Below are 21,248 nucleotides of genomic sequence, written 5' to 3' on the forward strand. Positions count from 1 at the left end.
ATAAAGCACACTTTGAACACACTCTCCAGTAGCTTGAGGTTGCCCAAGTAAAATCATTTGCTTATGCAAGTTTTCCCCAAACTTTTTTGTTTGTTTGTTTCTACTACAATAAGAAGCTAAAGATTCTATTACTACCCTCCTACTCAGTATTAATGCTAGGAGATGTAGCAAAACTGGGTCAATGGAGAAGTAATTAAACGTGGTTTTGAGTGCAGGTCCAAACCCACAGAAACTGCAACTGAGCAGATTGAATCCACCAATGTGTGGATTCACCAACTGTGCCTTCGGCAAGATGATCAAAGGGGATCTACAAACTAATTTTCAGGATGAAATGCCTGTTTTAGCATCCTGAAGTAAAGTATTTCTTCTACCCAACCTGTCAGGCAAAGCCCACATGTTGACAATAATGTACACAGCACCCAACTAACCTAATACAGTACTTATAGAATACCTTTGAGTAGTTATGTGTTTTGATTAGGGCTTTTCCAATTTTACTTGCTAGAGATGGATCTTTTGGATTTTTCTTCAAGGCCTGCTCATACACTTCTATGGCTTCATCAGGCTTCAACAGTAAAATATAAACACACGTAAATCAAGGATTAAGATAAAAAGCATATGAAGAAAACAAAATCTGGTAACAACTCCAGGAGTGACTGCCAAATAGTACTGTTTTATAAGGTACAATACTTCTGAGAGAAGAATGGTCACTGGAAAATTGCAGTAAATATAAAGCCCATGTAAATTAACATTTCCATGCTAAAACGAAATACTGAGAGAAACTTAACAAACAAATGAGTTGGAATTAACCTCATTCTTCTTCCACTGAAATTTTATTACTAGTATTTGTCACTAGTTAACAAAGAGGCAAATGTATTACTCTTGGATGATCATCCATTTCTCTCCTCTAGCCATATTATAGCTGATCAAACAAATTATACACAAACACTAATAAATAAACAATCACTAATCACTTACAGATCCTCAAATTAGTAATCTAAATTATCAGTTGCTTGTCCTAATTCAATCTATTCTTTTAACATATGAATTTACGCCTTTATCCTTCAAATTCCTGTGTCTATTTGACTACCTGGTCTTCTACAAATACCAAGGAACATTTCCAGTTCACCAAGAAAGGAAAGGATGTAAAAAAATGTATAAGAACTATATAATTTAAGACTTTTAAATAAAAACCATCAATGTGAAAACCATGTTACCTAGAATTATTCTAAACTTCAGAACACTTCTATTAAATCTTCAGCTCCTTTCTGATTTTAATTTAGCTCTCACTCTAGATAATTGTTAAGTCAGTGTTCTTCTGGATAAAATTCCCTCCTTGACTTTCACCTGGACAGTTTCTAGAAGAAATGTGTTTTTAGTAGTTTTGGGTTGAATTTAAACAGTTACATTGTAGCCAATAATTTGTCTGGTTTACATCCTAAAGCAGTTTCTGTTTGCCAATTACCAGTCGAGTCAGCCCACCACACTGCTTCAATCAGACAAAGTCAACGAACACTCAAACTTCACTCATCTCTTGCAAGCACTTACCTCTTGAATATTCATGTATGCATCACCAAGAAGAAGAAAAGTATGAGCACTTGGCAGTTTTTCTACTAGATCACTGGAAACAGAAGACAAAGCCTTGCTCAATATTTAACATGTCAGTACTGGTATCTAAACAACAGAAGTGCATAACAATTTTATCCTCTGCAGATTTTAGTTTTTATTTCTGAAAACAAAGCAAAAAAAAATCTGAAACATCTTTTCAAAGTAAGAATTCAATCAACACTTTTAAAAGTTACCACACTTACTCAAATGAATTCAGGTCACAAAATAATGCTGATTTATTGTAGTAGAGAGAAAAAATTAGCTCACCATGCTATCATTAAACACCTAGGAAACTATATACGCACACCACAAACTTTTACCTGTAGCAGGCAGCATACAACTTCTTATTTTTCCTATATTGAAGATAAATATCTGCCATTTTTTCTTTAGCTTGTACAAAGTAAGGCTGTTCAGGTGTAATACTTCGGAGCATAGTCAAGGCATGTTCAACATCTCCTTGAGCAATTGCCAGATCTGCATTTGCAATCACAACTCTTAGCTCCTCAGGAGTTCCAGAAAATTCATTAATGGCATCTTGGAGTACTATAGCAGCTTCATGCTGTAAACAATAAAAAAAAAAAAAAAAAACACTCATTTATTTCCCATTATTTATTTCCCATTATTTGGATGACCTCCAAACTACATGGTTGTACGGCTCCTCTTATATTTTTATACTCTCATATTTTTATATCTTACACTTTTATACTCTTATATTTTTATATTCTTATATGTGGTATCCCACTGTTTATGCAGATATTGCTGGTAGTATGAATGCTGCTACACAAAGATAAGGATATGATTCAAAAAATATTGCCAATAGCATTCTGATCACAAAACAGGAAATCTATAACCCAGCAAATGAACATCAACAGTATAAAATTAAAGGTTTTTGTAGGCTTAAAATTAAGCACCTGGAAGCAGGTGGGTTTTTTTTTCCTCTGTACAATTTAAGGTACAAGTTCTTTAGTCAGATATTCATGTGCTAGAAATTTTACTAAGCGAGTCCTCTTGGTGATGGATTTCTATTCTGAACTAATGAGAACGGACTCTTTTGTCAATGGCAAGAGAAAGCTGCTTTCAGGTGTGTTTTACAACTCAACAAGTTTGCCATCTTACCGGTTCTCCATTCAAACGATGAGCTTCTACCAACTCTAGGAATACAGACACACGATCACTTGCATCAATTTCAATACTTTTTCCTTTTGTTTTGGAGGAAGCAGTAGTTTTTCTCATTCCAGGCAAGTTCTTTGCCATCTGTAAGGTTTTAATAGCTTCTGACAATTCTCCCATCTTCTTCTGTGTTTGGGCCTTAATTAAGTGATAAATGGGATGTTCTCTCACCTACAAAAAATATAAGATAAAGAGTTTCCAAATTTTACTTTATGTATAGTATTAAAACCCCTTGCAATACATCTTTCTAAAGAATGGCCTTTGTTCCTTTTTTTCTCCAAATATATATAATTTCAATAATTTACTTTTGAAAATATAAGAATGTTCATAGTATGCAAAGTAGCAATTGAGTAAGTCTTTAATTAAAAAAGAAAAACTATTACATGATGAGAATTCGGGATAGAAAAACATTCACTGCAACTTTACTTCAAACTAGACTGAATCTTAAGGGATTTCAAGTATCTCCCACATTGCTGTTTATCAGGCTAATTATTAAAAGAATTATACAATCATTATTTGGCACAAGTCCTGCCTGCCTTTTCTCCACCTTCATAAACCACACTTCACATGAAAAGGAAGTGTCTACAAGGGAAATATAACTGTGTATGAAGGGACAAGCACCTCAGTGTCTCCCAGTTAGGTATTAGTCTTCAGCTTTCTTATATCACTTGGAGGAAGAAACTAAGACAGGAATATACTTGCAAAGAAATGGCAGTTTATCTCTTTTCAGCTAAGGAGTCTCAAGAAACTTGGCACAACTCTGACCTAATGGGTGGTGTGTACAGTGTTTCTAACTGTGTTCCACTGATGTCAACAAATCAAAAATCCCATACTACAACGTATTATAAATAAAATAAAACTGGTGAGGAACACTGCAAAACAGTGAATGTTTTTTAATACAGTGCTCAATTTACAAAATTTGCTCCTGAAGGGACAGAAAAAATGCACAAAGATGATACATTAATGGAAGACAGTACAGCACATGGCTACTCTCTTAACACTTACAGTGTTAAGCATCAGGAATTGTCAAGAAGTATCTATAGACCCCTTCTGATCCCCTCATGTATCTTTGCATATTTTCATTAGCATTGTACATCTGTGCAAAAAGTCAGGAAACAACAACGGATCACTCTTCAAGTTCTTCTGTGTTGGCTTCTAAAGACTGTTGCAAGGTTAGTCTGAAATTACAAATTCTGTTCATATATTTTTAATATTTAAGTAAGGATTTGAGGAAAAGCTGCCATTTCTTTCTTTTGTATATCAAAGCAATTTCAGCATGTTGTAATATGGTATTAGTTTCGTTCTCATGGTCATTTGTTCGGTAAATATTCAGATACTATGTTCATATAAACATTTAGATACTGAATTTGTAGTGGAAGTCATAAAAAGTTCAGTTGAAAATTATTAGATCCAAAACCATACAACTTCAGATGATTGACTGAATAAAATTATTTCATTCTTTTGTTCAACTCACCTCAAAATTGTAGCTTAGACAAAGTTCCAAGGACTGAGAACATAGTTTAGTATTGTTTTGAGCCAAATACACCTGGGCCATCAGTAAGTGTGCATCTGCATAAGAAGGATTCCTTTCCAGACAATAACGTAGATTACTAAAGGCTGCATCAATATCCCCTAGAAAGTTAAAAAAGGAAAAGCAAAAAACAGTTGATATGAAATGCAGAGGTTAAATATAAAACATTTATTATTTACCAATTTTTTTTTAAATAAATGTCACCACTTAGTGATTAAATTCATATACAAAGTATTATGTGGCTATGACATGAAATCAAAAGCAGGTCAAAGGAATGATATTTTCCCATTGTTCCATCTGTAAATCATTCAGTAAGTGAACTTTTTGGGAAGAAATAGATAAAAAAATGCTATATTTATGTGCCTGTACAATTAAGATACCCTCATAAATTACAAAAAAAGGCAAGTGCAAATATTCTTCCCTTAGCTGTAACACAGTGTTCTGAAATGAAAGAAAAATATTCATTATTATTTAAAAGTGTGAAATTATTTTTTCATCTTTAATAAAATAAAGAGGTGGATAACTAACCATTCATATAAATATTACCTGACAAGTACTTCACTTTTGCAATTAAAAAGACAGCTTGTTGAAGACCAGGCACAGTTTTCACAATAGTTTCGAGAACAGAAGTACAGTGCTTGAGAAGTGGTGAAGGAGACTGCCCAGGACTTGCAGGCTAGGAGTAAAAAAAACCAATTATGATACTGATGTTTTAGACTTTCAAATATTATAATTTTATTACAGATGGTGGGACAGATGATAACAATAGAAAGCTACTTGTTTGCCTTTTAAGATTTTAAAACTCTACTTAAATATATTTATTGAAAGGTTCTATAATTAGGCTAGAAATCCAGTAATGACAGAACAACAAAAGTCAGCTCCCAGCTATTTCAGAAGAATAATCCACTTAAGGAAGACACTATTTAAAGAAATTTTAAATGTGTTTCTGCTTTAAAGATGTCAGGTCTCTATTCAATTTATTAAGTTCTACATGCCTTCGTTGCCAAAACTAGCACACACAAAGTCAGTCACAGAAAATTAACCACCTAAGTAATACAAAAAGGTAATATTCCACTGATTTTTACCAACACACAAAATGAACTGAAATGAAAAAAGAACATATGTATACTGAAAAAATATCCTAAAATGACAAAAATATTTCATGAATAGGGTGGTCAGTGTGAACACCGCAGTTTCACAATGAGATAGCTCTATTCACTGGGTTGTTAGAGTTTCAAAAGAGATACTAAGAAAGCATAACTAGACACACAGAGTGCATTAAATAAATATCCCAAGTTTCCTCAGCTGCCATTACTGAAACTTGCTCATATCACAAGAGACGTATTTTTATCTTTACTTTCATTAAATAGTGGTAAAATATCTTAAAATAAACTCTTACTTCAAATAAATTTATAATTTAAGAGGGAAAATTTCCTGTATTTTTGCTTCCTGATTAATTGGTCTCAAAATGAAATAATTCCCATTTTCAGACAGATGTGATCTACAGCTCCTTACCTGTGCTGGACAAAAGTTAAGGTATTCTCTCATAATTTCCAGCAAGAAATCAGGGTTTAGTTTTTCAAAATATTCCACACCAAGAGGAAATCCATGCAAAGATGAAAAGTGAGTATCCAGAACGTCATTTAATAAGGCAATAACTTCTTCTTGTCTCTTATGTTTTTTCATGGCAAGGACTGCACGCAAGAAAGATAATTCCTACAGAAAAAAAACAACAGGAAAAGCCCCGGACATTCTCCATATTCCAAACACATTCATCTGTTACTCATAAAATACTAAATAATTATTAATGTTAGCCATTTCTTCTTTATATTTTGGAATACTGTAAGACATTTAAGTATGTTCACTGTAAAGGGCACTGATGATTATGATATCAATTCATTCCTTTAATTTGTGCAAGAAGCTCTAAATTTGTCTCAGCACAAAATACTGAAAATAATTAATATCTCCACCTCCTTGACATTTCAAATTTATCTTAAGAGGTAAAGCACTGCTGGAAAGCAATGATGGTTTTGCTCTGCAAGCAAACAGACTTGCGTTGCAAAGTTAGGGAATACATTACTTAGGGAGAAAAACTGAAACTTAGATTTAATAGTTTAAATTAAAAATGCTCTGCACGAGTGACTGAAATACAGAACATGTAATAGCTAGTAGACCAGAGTTGAGATTGTAATCAAAGTATTTTAGTGAAGAAAGATGTCTCCTACCCCAGATTTCCCAATGGACTGTTGAATTTCATTAAGGAACTCCAACTGCTGCTCTGCGTCTTCTAATTGTCCTTGTATGAGCTGACAACGGATAATTCCTGTAACATATTTAAAGACTTTATTGCCAATTCATCTTCCTAGTCAAGCACATGCTTTGTTTGCCAGAATTAACTTTTCCTCTCCTCAACCTCTTCATAAAGCGGTGACTTGAGAAGAAAGAATGGATCAAGACTTAAGGTAATGCAAATTTTACATACCTAGAATAACCTAGGGGAGATGATACATGATTGATACATTAATACAGGAAACGCTATAAAGTGGTTTGAAACAGTAAACGTTCAACTGGTTCTAGACTATGCAGAAGCACCATAAAGTTTAGCTTCTACATTCAGAACAAGTACAAGAAGGAAAACACAGACACACCTCCAATCACACACACAAACTGCTCCCACCACCTAAATTTTTCATACTGTTTAAGGCAATGGCATAGTCATACAGGGGAAAACCTGCCAAGCAAATATGACATATTTTGCTTTCCATTTTCTTGACAGCAATGGGACTTTGTTTTACAAAGTGGTTTGTTTTTTTTCATGTAACATGCATGCAAAGTATGATGCTTTGACTTTATGTTTTTCAATCTAATTTGGACATCTATGAATGTAGATATGGACAGCCTGTTCTATCAACTGCCCTTGATTTTTTAATTTTTGTAGTGCCTAAGATTTCTCTAGTTTCTAGGAACTACAGAAATAAAATAAATAAATAAAATACAGACACGTCTGTTCCTAACACTACTTTGAGAGTTCTGTCAGGAAAGATTCACTTTTCAAAAAGGAAGACCAAAAGACAGATCCAGTGAGGAGAAACTATTTCTACAGGGAAGACAGCACAACATGAATCTGAAAGTACAGCCCAGTGCTCCTGTTCCAATAGTTCTGGATTTTCCTAGCAGCAGCAGTAGGAAAACTTGATCAAAAAAGCATTGTCAGTAAAATAAAGTTTAAGACCTTACCAGTTAGTGCAGAAACACTTGTTTCATCAAGTGTCATAGCGGTCTTGTACCATTTTAAAGCTTCCTTCACTTTCTCTTGTAAAATCATTTGGTAGCCAAGTTCAGTAGCAAATTCTGCATTGTTAGATTCCAGATCAAATGCTCTTTCAACTAAGGTTTTTGTATGTTGAAGGATGAGCTGGTTCCGGCCACACTAATGGTAAAACAATCTTTAAATCTTAAGCTTTTCTTAGTTTTCAGATTCAATTAGAAAAACGCTGAACATACTGTAGCAGTTGAGACAACATCATCTCATACAAAAATAATATAATCTGTAGTAATTCTATGAAAACAGTGGCATTAAAGTGGTGGATGGATTCAAACATAAATATACAATGCTATACAATAAAGAATAGTGGATAGTTGCTTTGAATGCTTCCTTAGCAGCATTTCTGATAAACAGAGAGACTAAAGAAACCTTCAATTTCAAGGCTATGTGATTGTCACTTTCCTTCATAAAGGACATCGTTGGTGGACATCTGAATATTTTCACTGGAAACCTGTTTCTAATTTAAAAGTAGGCAGTAAAACCATTTTTGGAATGAGATGGCTTCAGTACTGTAATTCATACTGAATGTGGATACCAAAGGCTACATGAGTTAATCTATTGCATTTGTCTGCAATCTCCTACTTTTTAGTAGACATTTAACATCTGCCTACCAGAAAATAAAACAAAAAACAGGATATATAGATAGTTGCATGCTGCTTAGGGAAAAACAAAAACAACATACTCACTGTTCTACTGAAAGCTAAAGCCATCTTGCAGAAGAGCTGAGAATTATGTGGTTCTAACCTATCCAGTGCTTTAATTAGGTCTCCCAGTCTTGCTGAAGCCTTGGAGAGAAAGGAAATATAAATAAGTAATAGAGAGAATTAACAGATTAGGAAAATTGAACAGTTTTCACTAAAAACTAGCCACATTTTTACTGAGGAATAATACATTGAAATTTAAATTCAGAAGTTTTCAGGACTAGGAGTTAAGACTTTAGAAATCCTAAGAAAATACTCTGGAGTAGTAAAGTAACAATAAATCAGATCATGTGTCCTCTAGCCATGCTCTAAAATAAGTGAAAGACTTGAGCTAAGTCTGATAAAAAACAAGAGTCCCGCAAAGGAAGACAGTCTGAGAAATCTGACCAGTGAATCCTGTCTGAGCTTCGCTGTGGTATGGACACACATGCTCAAAAATAGAGCACTTCCAGGTGCTCAGACTTTCAGCATCAGTTTCTCAAAACACCTAAGGTGATTTTCTAGGCTTATAATAACAAGGTACACAGAATTTTTTAATATGATTTTAGATGCAGGCACCTGAAACATGTTTAAATCCAATCAGGCCTTGAAATTTTTCCCTAGATGTGGCTCTTAGTCACAAGTGACATTTTACCCCAGAATCTTTAGCTTACACTCTACTATGTTCAGCAAGTTTCTTTCCTGGACAGATTCACTAGAGTTGGCAATTCTTACTGTTTGTCCACATTTCACATGACTACATAAGTAAAACTTGATTATAAATAGACAAACGACAGGGTTCTTTAAATAACTGAAAATGTGTTAAACAACCTAAAATACCTTTTCTTCTAGAACTTGAAAAGTCCTACAACACACTGAAAACACATTTTTTGCTAAATCTCCATGTAAATTATACCAGTATTTTTTGCATAACAAGAAAACATATTGAATGTTTTTTTGGTGACAATTTAGATCAAGTATTTTAAAATTTACAGAAAAATGGTACAAGCACCATATGTACAAAATACATGCATATGGCCCTGTGCAAAAAAAAAAAAAAAAATCTTGCGAGTAGAAGAAAGTTTGTAGAATTCTTAGAGCTGAAAAAACCAAACAGTAATTGTCAAAAAATGGTGAAAAAACACAGGAGATACAATCTAACATCACAGACTGTTGATAACTAACCGTGACCTGCTTACAAAATTCTATTACTAGAAGACCTCATTATTTCCCTTATTTCAATTAATAAAATACTTAAAAATAATGGAAGACTTACAATAAAAGAGCATTTTAAAAAAAAAGCTTGCTTTGATTCAAAACAACATGATTCAATTAATTGTCTAGTGGAGACTTCTGTTTGGCTTGATACCTATTTTCTGGAAAGATGGAGTTAAAAATTTTCTTTTCCTTGGCATCCAGAAAACAACCCAAGGATAAGCTAGAGCAGCCATTCAAGTTAGAATAGGTGAATATACTCCTTCTGCAGATAAGAAGCACAGAACCAGACAAAAGTATATGAGGAGAAGACCTAAAGAAGACAGTGCATGTCGCATCTAGTCCCTACAAAAGCTGTGTTGTGCTCAACATTCTGCTAATAAGAAGACTCACCTCAGTTATATTTCCTTCCCTGCACAGATAATGCAGGGCCTCCATTCTTATGGCTTCTAAATTGAGGGCATCTTTCTGCAGTAGTCTAAAGCCAAATAAAAAATGAATGTGAAGAAGCCAAAACAAAAACCTTTTATTCAATCATCTATTTTATCCTAAAATAAGAATAGATAACTTGTAATGCACAGTCATTTTACATCATGGCTCTCAACTGAAAGGACAGCTCTTACTTCATGCCTATCTCAAGAAAGGCCCTTTTCCATCCCTAATTGATTCATGTATTGATGCAGTATCCTCACAGAATTGCAAGGCTGGGTTCTAATAAAACTTAATTTACTTAAAATTCATTTTTAAAAAACTGATTTAACTAATTCATATTCATTAAAAATGAATGAAAACCTATCTACTTTTGTTTCTAAGAGTCTGTAGAGTGTAAACAGGGCAAGAAAACAATTTAGTGATGTGCTACTTCATACTCAACCTGTGTGCTGTTTCAACTGTCTGCTCCCAGTCCTGCAAGGCTAGTTGTAGCTTCATTTTCTTTATGAAGGCGGGAATGAAGTTTGGGAAGTTTGCAATTATCTGGTTCACAATTTCCAGAGCTCCGGAATAATTCTGTCGGACCTCAAAATACTGTGCCTAATGGAAGGAAGGGAAGCCGTATCAACAACCTATACACTCAACAACAGCTGAGAAGATTCTTTCATACAGAAACCAGGAAAAAGAGCTAGTGAGAGAGAAATCTTTTCTTAAGTAATAGCTTTACCTCAGTATCCACCCCAACTAGACATACTCACGAATCCAATGCTGATGTGCAAAGCCTGGGGTGTGTGCCTGTGGTAAGCACTCTCTAACAGGTAACTGCAGCATTCACAACATACTAGTCAGTTGCAAGCAAGAAAAAGACAGGTGTAGCTGAAGCCTAAAATTGTTTTAGTATAAGTTCTCAAACAACTTTGTATTAAGTGTCCCACAATTTTAGGATATTTAACACAACCCGCTAATGAAATATTTTTTCAAGTCCTGAGGTATGAACCCTGTAAAAACCCACACTCCGCAGGGAACAGTTGTTGTTGCCAGAATTAACAATTTTTAAACTGTAAAACGATTTACAGGGTGCTCTAAATACAAAATTACTTCATGTCAAGCATCACAGTTTTAAATTAATTCAAGCAGAAATCAGAACTTCAACCTTGTTTTGTTTTGATGCTTTAAATTTACTTACCATGTTCCATTTTTGCCATTTTATTTCATCTTTTTAAGACAGAAACGGTGCAGACACAGTAGTTCTAAGAGTTAATTTCTTAAGCCCTAGAAAGATAGCTATCTGTCTAAAATCTAATTGCAGTAACTAAATTTCACATATACTGTTAATCTAATTCAATGGTCCACATGCAACCAAACACACACACCTGACTAGATACCATTGTGCATCCTCTCCTGAACTTTATCTTTTTAATATTCATTGAACAATTTTTTTCTGCATTTAGCTTAGAATACAAAACAAACATTATGTCAATGAGTAACAATGTCTGATGATATAAACAAACTAATATGCTCTGAAACAGAAAAATGTGTGAAGAAGACAATTCATTCCTTGAAGGAAATATAATCAAAATAAACGCTTGAAACAGACTCATGACAACTAAAAAAGGAGTGGTAACAATGTTCACAAAAGATCACTTTACAATGTTTAATTACTACTTTTTTGCCATGGATCACAGCAATTCTGTAATGTGCATAGGTGTCCCATGCAAAAAGGAAGAGATCATACTTATTTTTACATTTTCAGGTGATTTGAAACCTCATTTTGTACATAAAATAAAAGACTAAAAGGGTTTTCTTGTGTACATAGTAAAGTCATAACCTCAATATACATTTAAACTGACTGTTTTTAATCTATACCTTTCTTTTTTACACAGGTGTCTAATGGACACTGAAGTACCTGTTATGATCTAAGCTATATTTCTATACCTTGGATAAGTTCACTATAGGCAACTCTTCTCAGCATCTTTCTAATCACTCTACAAGACTAATATGACATTTAGGAAGAGTTAAAATCATGAAGTACACTTACTTTACCAAGCAGTGCAAAAACATCATTGCCCTCCTGCAGTGCTTCATCAAAGTATTTCACAGCTTTTTTAATATGAGTTTCCTTCCCACAGGTGAGATCAAGCCATGCTTTCAAGATTAACCCCTGAAAACAAAATATAAATTGGAATTCTTCACTAAATAGGCAGTAAAAAAAACTATCCTAGATACAATAAGCAGAAGTGACCTAAATATAAAACAGGATTTAAGAGTATGTACATTATTTAGAATATATATAATTATAATCAGTCTATAGCATAACCTAAAATGTTAGTAATTCATTCCGGTGTTAAATTAAACATATAGTGTATTTACTCACAGGATTAAAAAAACCCCCGATGGCACTGAACTAGTCTAACATGCTCAGCAGACAGAATAAAACCTTACAAAAGTGATCATATTAGACAGAATATCTTCTGCAAACATTTCTGTGCAATGTTTTCTTAAGATTTTGCTTATATAAGACACAGAGAAACATATGGGTGCTGAAGAAAGTAAGAAGCTTGGGGTTTTTCTTCTACTTTTTGACTAAGAAAAACTTGTGTATGAAGGTCAAAAATCTGACATTTCCAAAATCTTCAACAGTATTATTAAAAAACAAAACAAAACAACCACTTTTAAAGGTGAAATGTGTCTTTTCATTGAAGAAATTTTACTTGTAATTATGAATTTTATTTCTGTGTTCCAGACCCTAAATGTAACTTAAGTAAATCAAATCTATTTTGAATTGCTGAATTATTTAACCAAATTATAACTGGCATCAAACCAAAAATTTAAAATACAAAATATCACTAGCTCTTTAATAACCTAAAGAAGTGAGTCTTGTATTTGAAACTCAAAGGTTAGCAGAAGAGCCATATTTTGTAACCGCTAACATTCAGGGTCATGATTTTGTTATGCAACAGAAACTGTCTGAACTTTATATACTTGAGCATTTTTTTAAAGAAAGGCAATTATCGTACTTCTATACAAGGAGTACACAGAGTATCTTATGAAAACAAACTGTATATACTAAGCAAATTACATTTCACCAAGGTTAAGCACCCTGAACAACCTCTAAAAAAATCTGAAGTACACATAACTTTGTATTGCCAAACAAAAAAAAGAGATAAGCATAACTGAACGTAAAAAAAGGAAAACTATTTTCTATATATTTAAATATTAATGTACTTTTCCATCTATAAAAAAATAAATTACCGAATTCAAATATTATTAAATACTTCAGTTGGAAATATTTACTGCTAAGCAACATTGCCAAATTCTTAAGAACAAAAACCAACTACTACAAGTTCAATAAGCAAAGTCATAAATACTGCTATTTCACCAAAATGACCTATTCTTAGTCTTTTTAGAAATTAACATATTAATGCTCTGTGGTGTCCATAATTATTTCTTCATTATTAATAAATTATTTCTTAATTAGTATGCGTTAATAATTTAAAATAACTTCCAATTGTAATTATTAATCAGTGTTAGTTGAAAAGCTAAGCCATTACTTAATTCATAATGTCACAAATTAATGTCTAGAATAGGTGCACATTTCTAACCCATGTAATACTGTATCAACCATAAAACTGTAAATTACAAATTGAGCAACGTAATGAACCACATAGTGGGACAACTCACAAGCAACATTTGTGTTTAATAGTAGTGTCCTAAGAGAACAATTAGGCACTCAGTTCTGACAGCTCTGCCTCAAAAAGCTGGACTACAAAAACTCCCCAATTTTTTGTTTCTCTGCTTGAGCTAAAGCTAATACCTCCTTAAAAAAAAATAACACTAAGTTTTCACAAACCACTTTAGAGATTAAAGATTCTAGTGAATTTTGATGTCTGTATATAATGCAGAAGACATTGCTACATACAACAGTTAAACATATTTCTTTAAAAAAAATCAGTAGAACCCTAGGCAAAGTCAGCCTTTAACAACTGCTGAAAATTTAAATCCGCAATCCTCTGGGTATTTTTGAGTCTTCAGATTCAAAACAGATTGTCTCCCTCTAGTGAGACTATCATGCTTATTTTTTTGCTAGGAATTATGATACTCAGTATCAAGTAACAATACTGGCTTAAGTAGGTATTATTTCCATTTATTAAATGATTTTTTTTCCATTTATTAAGCCATTATTTATTATTTACTAAGTAAAAACAAATACTTGGCGGACAAGAAAATTATTATGGGAATTTACTCAGCTGTGTTAAATGAATTTATGACATTATTAAGAAAGTACTAGAACAGAAAATAGTTAACCTTCAAATAGCATTAATGCATTAAAGTCAAGCTTCACAGTATACATGGCCCTATCAATATTTTACATAGGAAAGAAACAGTTACCTCTTTACCACCACCAGAAATTTTGATCATTCTATCAACATATTCTCGGGCTTTGTCCTCACGACCAAGATGCCACAAAAACAAGCCACCATAGTAGAGAGCCTTCTGTCCTGCTGTTTTACGCTGCTCCTTCAATTTTGCATCCAACTCTAGAATAGCATCTCGATCTGAAAGGGTTTTATTCAGAGCTCTTATTGATAGCCCCTCAAAATACTACAAAAGAGCAGCATATAAGCCAAGGTCTTCCTAAGCAAACACTTTTTTCTTTATTGTACATCAATAAACACATTTGCAATACCTCACAATTAAAAATATTTATCAGTTATGGATGGAAAAGGCAGAAGAGGGTTCCCATCAACACACTTGATGGGAAGTCCCAGTTTTTAGATTGGAGAAAGGAATACCAAGATTCACAAAGTTTTTTTTCTCAATTTGTATGGCCAGGGAAACTTGAAAGATTGATTCAATTTTTTTTCCTTCAAAGATTTTTTCATCATGGTGGATAAATCAGACTTGAGTGTTTTATTTTAACGTTCACTCTTACTCTTCAGAGTTTTGTGGTTTGATTTTTGTTTACCATCTTGTAAGTGTCCCTCAATTCAGTAGCAAATCCTATAACAAATGCAAAGCTGGAGTATATCTTTTTAAATTAGGGCAGAATTAGCCAACAAGTCTCAGGCCTTTAACACAGAGCTGTTTAAAACAGAAGCAGCATGTTTTAGTAAGCATACCTGGATTAGGGCTCTTTTTATGAGCATAAATCAGAGCCATCACTGTACAAAGTGACACATCCGGTTTGTTTCTAAGTGACTCCAGCTGTCGAATACCCTCTTGGACATCACCTAGGGAAAACAACTGCAGAATAAGCTATAACACTTTTCAAGACAAAGAATATCAACATCAAACATCAATCTGACTTAAATTTTCCTATTTTTAATTCCATGCTTTTGTTTATTATTCACACATCCACTTTCACTTCTTTGTGCGTGTTTCAAACAGACACAAGAAAGAAAACAGCATCTCGATGCAGAGAACTTGAAAGGACTTACGTGCTAGTTCTGCCAACCGCCATAAAGATGAAAATCCTATTTATTATTTTCTTCATACAGGGCACTGAGCAGCTCTTTTTGGTCCTGTTTCTTTATATAGCCAGGATTTTTTTTCTGCTTGTGTGAATATTTTGAATACCAATAGGATAGACAGTATCTTGAAAAATTATATGATTGTAACACAAATAAAAAACACCTGTGAGTTTGGGAACAGATACACTACCTCAAAATCAGCACACCTTCCTAGATCCTCCCACAGCCCTCTGCCACTTTGGGTTATTTGTTAATATCCTGTGACATCCTTGAAATGCAAATATAGCTAAATAAACATCTCAGAAGAGTTTAATGTACACAGAGATTTCCCCAATAGGTATGAGCTGTCAGCTCCCCGGAGGCAGACAATACAAGAGAATTAGATTTAGCTGCTTTGAAGGGAGAGCTATTAGCTGGGACACGGGAATGACTTTGTGATCGAATACTGCATGCATTTGGGCAGGGCTCAAATTCCCTTAGGGAACCCATTTACCTGACCCATGCACTATGTAATCTAGATCAATTTCATTTAAACTGGGGAGGAGCGGTGATAGATCACGACACACCGGTGATTTCCTCAACATGGAAAACACTCAGACTCTGTAATGTTGCTTTTCCCTATGCAGCTGACTAAAGATTGAGTTTTGTGAGGCGAGGACGTCCAGCGTTTCGGGCGGTGGCGGCCGCATCCCGCATTACCTGCCCTCAGCGCGCCGTAGGCCCGGTAGAAGAGCAGCACGGGGTCGCTGCCCAGCCGCCCGAGAGCCTCGTCCGCCGCTGCCCGGACGTGCTGGAATCGCCCCTCCTGGCAGTAGTAATTGAGCAGCGCCTGCGGGGGGAGCGGCTGTGGGTCACTCGTGCTACCGTTTCACCCAGGGCAGCCCCGGGGACACCGCGCCGGCCGACCGCCCGGTCCAGCCCCAGCCCCAGCCCCAGCCCCAGCCCCAGCCCCAGCCCGGCCGCTCGCCCTCCTGCCCCGGCTCCCCCGGCCGCCCCCGCTCCGTCTCTCATTCCCAGCCGCTCCTTCCCCCGGGGCGGGGCGGGGCAGCACCCACCTGCTGCACCTCGGCGTCCATGGTTGCTACCCAGCGGCGGAGGGGGCGGCTCCGGAAGGGCGAGGGCGGCGAACTGCCATTGGCCTGGGCGAGAAGGAGGCGGGAGAGGCACGGGAAGAAAAACTTGTGGATGCGGGCGGAATGTGTCCGTTGCGCCCCTTGTCGGCGGGTGGGCCGTGCCGCCGGCTGTCCCTCGGGAGTGGTGGCAGCCGGAATGCTGGATGGGAGCTTCGGGAATTTGATTGTTTTCTTGCTTTTCTGGGTTGAACGGCTAAGTGGCCCACCCTCTATAGGTTTCATAATGTGACTCAACCCTGAGCACTCCGAGTTACGTGACACTTCTCTCAGAAATAAAATAGCAATAGGATAAAATCCGATACAGAAAGGTCGCTTTCCCCTCCTCCCCTTTTCGTTTTTCGGATTTTCCTCTGGAGGTGAAAGCATCCTCAGCCATAATTTCTAGACACCAGGAACAAAAGTTGCTAAACGGCGTTCCTTTGGAACGGGTGCGCTTTCCGTCCAACAGGAAAGCCGTCAGGAACGCCACCCAGTTCAAGAACAGAACCCATTCTGCGCTCAGGCTGTAGGAGAAGCTGATTGACTCTTCCAGCAGAGAGCGCTCAGAGTGAGCTTTCCTAGCTAGCAAGTCCACCCCGCCTGTCACTCCTCCATCACACCCTTCTTAACCCCTCATCAGGAAGGAGACAAAAGAAGCACCATGTAAGCATATTTGGTTTTCTTGTTGGCCCAGACAATCCTGTGAATTTTCTGTTTAAGTTATGCTTGACTTGTTCTGAAGCAACATTTTGGCTTCGGTAACATTTAAAACCTAAAAGTGGCATGAAAAACAACGGGGTTTTTTTACATAGTTTTAAAGGTAAACTTCTAAGACATTTCTTGTCTACATATGAATCTGAAAATACTTATCTTTTTATTTTGATACTTAGGCTTTTCTATCAAAGTCTTAGACCTTTTTTTAATTCATAATGCATTTAAGAACAATTTGAAGGAGAAACATTTCCCTCCCGCAAATGACTTTTGATGATTTTCAGGGAAGATGCTATAAAATTTTATTTCTGCATTAGCCACTGAGCAAGCTCACAGACTGAATTGCTCATAAACTGGTTTTATACTAAGTTCAGTATTCACCTTTGAGTGTTTTCATTGTAAATTGTAGGGAAATGCAATATAAAATTATGTAAACATTAAAATGAATATTTTCAGAAATTCACTGAAGCAATTGATAAAGAACAACGAGGAGCCTCAATTTCCAGCAGCATTTGCATTTTTCCCTTTCAGTATCTACAAATGATTGCTTCTAGGAACATGGTGCTTTGAGACAGATTCTTAAAATTCCTGAGGAAAAGACCAGTGGTTCTTCATCCCAACTCTGTTTCACCTTTTTTTAGAAATGCACTTGAGTACATGATGCTCTCTACCCTGTTTGTGAACAGTAGCCATCAGGAATGAACTGGTTCTTAATCCAAGTTGGGGGATGTATCCAGTACGATTTTCAATACTCCTTTTCTCTTTGCATACTCGTGAATGCTCAATTCTCATTTCTGTAAATGCTGTGAGCCTCACGGGACACACACAGCACAGCTGTCGTACCCCACTGCATGGGGCTGCTGTATGAAGTCTGAAGTTATGAGGTCACTCGGGGCAGAACCATTGATATGTGCAGAATCACCATGCTCATTAACATACATTGAAGTAGAAATTCCTAGTTGGTGACTAACAAGCCAAGCAAGTCCTAAGGATTTGCTTGTGAAAGAACAGTATGGCTGTAAAGGTTTTCAGTACCCTCTCATTCCATGGTTTTTATATTAATGTCAGATAATAAAGAGAAAAGAAAAATACAATAAAAAATGTAATCTTTATTATTTTGGCGCATTAATAATGTTCTTTAGCATCAGTTAGGGTAATAGTAGCATTTTCCTGCATGCAGTTCACTAATACAGAGTTAGTTAATTTTAATAAAAGTAATCTATATTTAATTTTCCTGTGTAAGAAACATAAAATGTCCTGATGTGTTGGATTATACAATTTTGCTACTTTCTCTTTGTGAAAAAATATTGTGGACCCTAGATAACATTTTAAGCTGTTCTAGTGCAGCATGAATATAAAAGAAAATCTGTGAGTAACTATGAGAAAAGATTAAGGATTCTGTGAAAGAAAGGTTGTATCTGAAAACTTATGAATGCAGGCACTGCTTAGACATTCAGTTTGAACTTTAGACCATTTCCCAACTGCAAAAAACCTTAGTTTTTAGAAGCAAATTATGAACTTACTTTGCAGAAAGTATTGACATGTTGGCAAATACTGTAAAAATAAGAACCTACAGCTATCCATTCACTTAGTTGTATCTTGTTCTCTGGAGTTCTTCGGTGAAAAAGTGTTATGGACAAAAAGTAACAAAAATGGTGTGACATCAACCTGAAGATAAAATTCAGTTCTTGTTTTATGTACATAATGCTGAAAAATAAAATAAAATGATTTTTACAGTATTTATATTTGCTTATAAAATCCTAACATTATTTTCAACAGGTTTAGTAATTTTCAACATGTCTGTACAGTTTGGATATACACTATATGCTTTTCACTGAAAATTCAGAAATGTAAAACAAATAAGCTCCTAAATAGCTGCAAAATATTGCTTAATGGTATGGAGGAATGAGGTCTTGTTTATTTCACTTAGCTCAGATGTATGGCTTTCCATGTTTAAGAATCCTGGACAGTCAAAGGAACAGCAGCATAGGCAATATAAACATGCATTGATTGCATCCAAACTATCTATAATGGTAGATAATACGTAATTTTACCTGTTGAACGCTTGCACACTACACTTATTGTGGTACATATTTGATGCAATAAATGTGCTGAAGTCATTATCTGTTTGCTCAAACATGCACCACAGGTTAAAAATTATTATTTACATAGCAGAGGGCTTTTCGTTAACGTGTACAACAACATCAACCTTACTGAGAGCTGAAGATGGCTAAACAATACTGCAGGATAAAGCAGAACAACTTTATAAAGGGCTCCTTTTGATCAATTTGGAGGGCTGAGGCAGATTCATTTCGTATTTGTATGCAGAAAGACATTTGACTAAGACAAAATCTGTGACTCCAGACCTAGAAAGAAGTTTGCACTTTTTGAAACTTAATGGTTTGTGCAAAAAATAAACCATCTCTACTATTCTTGTGAGTTGTAGGGGACTTTACAGGCATACCAAGACTTGTTTGGAGATGATACAACATGAATACATTGATTAAGCACCTCAAAATCTGTTATTCCTTTCTGAAAACACTATGCTAAAAACCCTGTTTTTCTTTGTGACTTAATGTTATTTTCATGCATGATCTATAAGTGCAGCATGCCTTCATGCAGATAATTTCTTTGTGTATATTAGTTGTATAATAGAACATCTGGCCCTTGTACCTGTAAAGGTGTACTTAATCCCTTTCCCCAACAGAAGCCCCATTTACAAAAATAGTCACATATAATAAACAACATATGAATAAAAACAAGATGAATCCACCAACACAGATTTTGTAAAAATATGAAGTATGTGGCAGTTGAAATGCAAACAGTGGATACAGTTACCATATTGTTTTATGCTAAACACACAAAGACTTGGTTTTGCACCCCTTTAACTGGTCCCTACAGTCTGTGTAGCCATTTTTTCTCTCCTCTTCAGCAGTGTCAGCTGGTAGTGAGAACAGTAACCTCCTGTCACAGTTGTTTCCTCTTATCACAGTCACAGTCACTGACAAGGGGTCACTGTCTTTTAATAGGCACTGACCTTTAGTGTACAGTATATTTGTAAAAACTGTCAGTTTGGCATAGACCTCCTTCAGGAGTCCTGTTGACATAAACACATGATCCTTACAGGCTATGAACTATTTTGCACATCTATGATTTTTATTTCTGACCATCTTTATCTTCCTTTTCATGCTTTTCTTTGACTGGCCTCATTACACGATCATAAGAAGGTGGACAAACTGCTGTTGATGCAGTTATATCAGTTTTCTCTGTAAATGAGTTTTCATTTAACTTGTCAATAAGGATTTCATCTTTCATACCCTGATCAGCCCCTCCTTCGGTTTTGTTTTTGTTATAGATAAAGGAGGCTTGTTTTACTGTTCGTTTTAAAAGGTGACGTCTGAAAGCACGCTGGATAATAACAGCAGATACTTCCTCCTGTTTTCTTTTTAATGTAGTCGTAATTGGTTCATAGGAAGCTTTTGAAGGATTGGATGCCATAAACCGATCTTCCATCTGTATTCTGAGGGCATCCATCTCTCCACTCTCCCCCAAAACACGCTTTGTGAAAGCAAACAGGATGTCAAGGCAGTGAATCCTGTCACCACTAACCATGGGCAGATCCATCGCAATGAGCTGCACTTTGTTTGGTTTGGGTAAATGAAGAGGAGGCTCAAGTGCTGCTGCAAAATCAGACAGTTTCTCAAATTCCATGAATTGTGTTGCATCGGGATCAAATTTCTCCCAGACCTCATAGAACATCTCAAAGTCATCCTCACTCAAAGGTTCAGCACTTTCTTCGGTAGCAACACCAAAGTTCTCCAAAATCACAGCAATGTACATGTTCACCACTACCAGAAAGGAGATGATGATGTAGCTGACAAAGAAAAAGATCCCAACAGAAGGGTTGCCACAGTCACCTTTCACAGAGCTCCCCGGATGAGCCTTGTTAGGGTCACAGTCGGGCTCCCCACTGTTCAGGATTGGGGCGAGCAAACC

The 21,248-nt window shown here is 35.7% G+C and overlaps 2 protein-coding genes across 3 annotated transcripts in view; both read right to left on the reverse strand.

Annotated features, from left to right (window-relative positions):
• Positions 1-16,818, reverse strand: part of TTC21B (tetratricopeptide repeat domain 21B) — a 33,550-nt gene extending 16,732 nt beyond the window's left edge. For both annotated transcript variants that reach the window (XM_027911498.1, XM_027911499.1), the window contains exons 1-17: positions 16,485-16,818; positions 16,129-16,258; positions 15,079-15,189; positions 14,348-14,514; positions 11,997-12,119; positions 10,401-10,558; positions 9,920-10,004; positions 8,318-8,416; positions 7,544-7,736; positions 6,532-6,629; positions 5,822-6,022; positions 4,853-4,982; positions 4,250-4,407; positions 2,722-2,946; positions 1,926-2,164; positions 1,546-1,618; positions 452-562 (exon numbers count right to left, since the gene is read on the reverse strand). In XM_027911498.1, coding sequence (XP_027767299.1) covers positions 452-562; positions 1,546-1,618; positions 1,926-2,164; positions 2,722-2,946; positions 4,250-4,407; positions 4,853-4,982; positions 5,822-6,022; positions 6,532-6,629; positions 7,544-7,736; positions 8,318-8,416; positions 9,920-10,004; positions 10,401-10,558; positions 11,997-12,119; positions 14,348-14,514; positions 15,079-15,189; positions 16,129-16,258; positions 16,485-16,784 — 2,601 coding nt within the window. In that variant the 5' untranslated portion in view covers positions 16,785-16,818. The remainder of the gene's footprint in view (positions 1-451; positions 563-1,545; positions 1,619-1,925; positions 2,165-2,721; positions 2,947-4,249; positions 4,408-4,852; positions 4,983-5,821; positions 6,023-6,531; positions 6,630-7,543; positions 7,737-8,317; positions 8,417-9,919; positions 10,005-10,400; positions 10,559-11,996; positions 12,120-14,347; positions 14,515-15,078; positions 15,190-16,128; positions 16,259-16,484) is intronic.
• A 1,523-nt stretch (positions 16,819-18,341) lies between these two features.
• SCN1A (sodium voltage-gated channel alpha subunit 1) overlaps positions 18,342-21,248 on the reverse strand; it is a 91,931-nt gene continuing 89,024 nt past the window's right edge. Inside the window, exon 28 of the mRNA XM_027911473.1 lies at positions 18,342-21,242. Coding sequence (XP_027767274.1) covers positions 20,409-21,242 — 834 coding nt within the window. The 3' untranslated portion in view covers positions 18,342-20,408. The remainder of the gene's footprint in view (positions 21,243-21,248) is intronic.

Source organism: Empidonax traillii, unplaced genomic scaffold (assembly GCF_003031625.1).
Source record: "Empidonax traillii isolate 1590-97213 ecotype Southwest subspecies unplaced genomic scaffold, ASM303162v1 scaffold33:size3420811, whole genome shotgun sequence".
NCBI classification, from domain to species: Eukaryota; Metazoa; Chordata; class Aves; order Passeriformes; family Tyrannidae; genus Empidonax; species Empidonax traillii.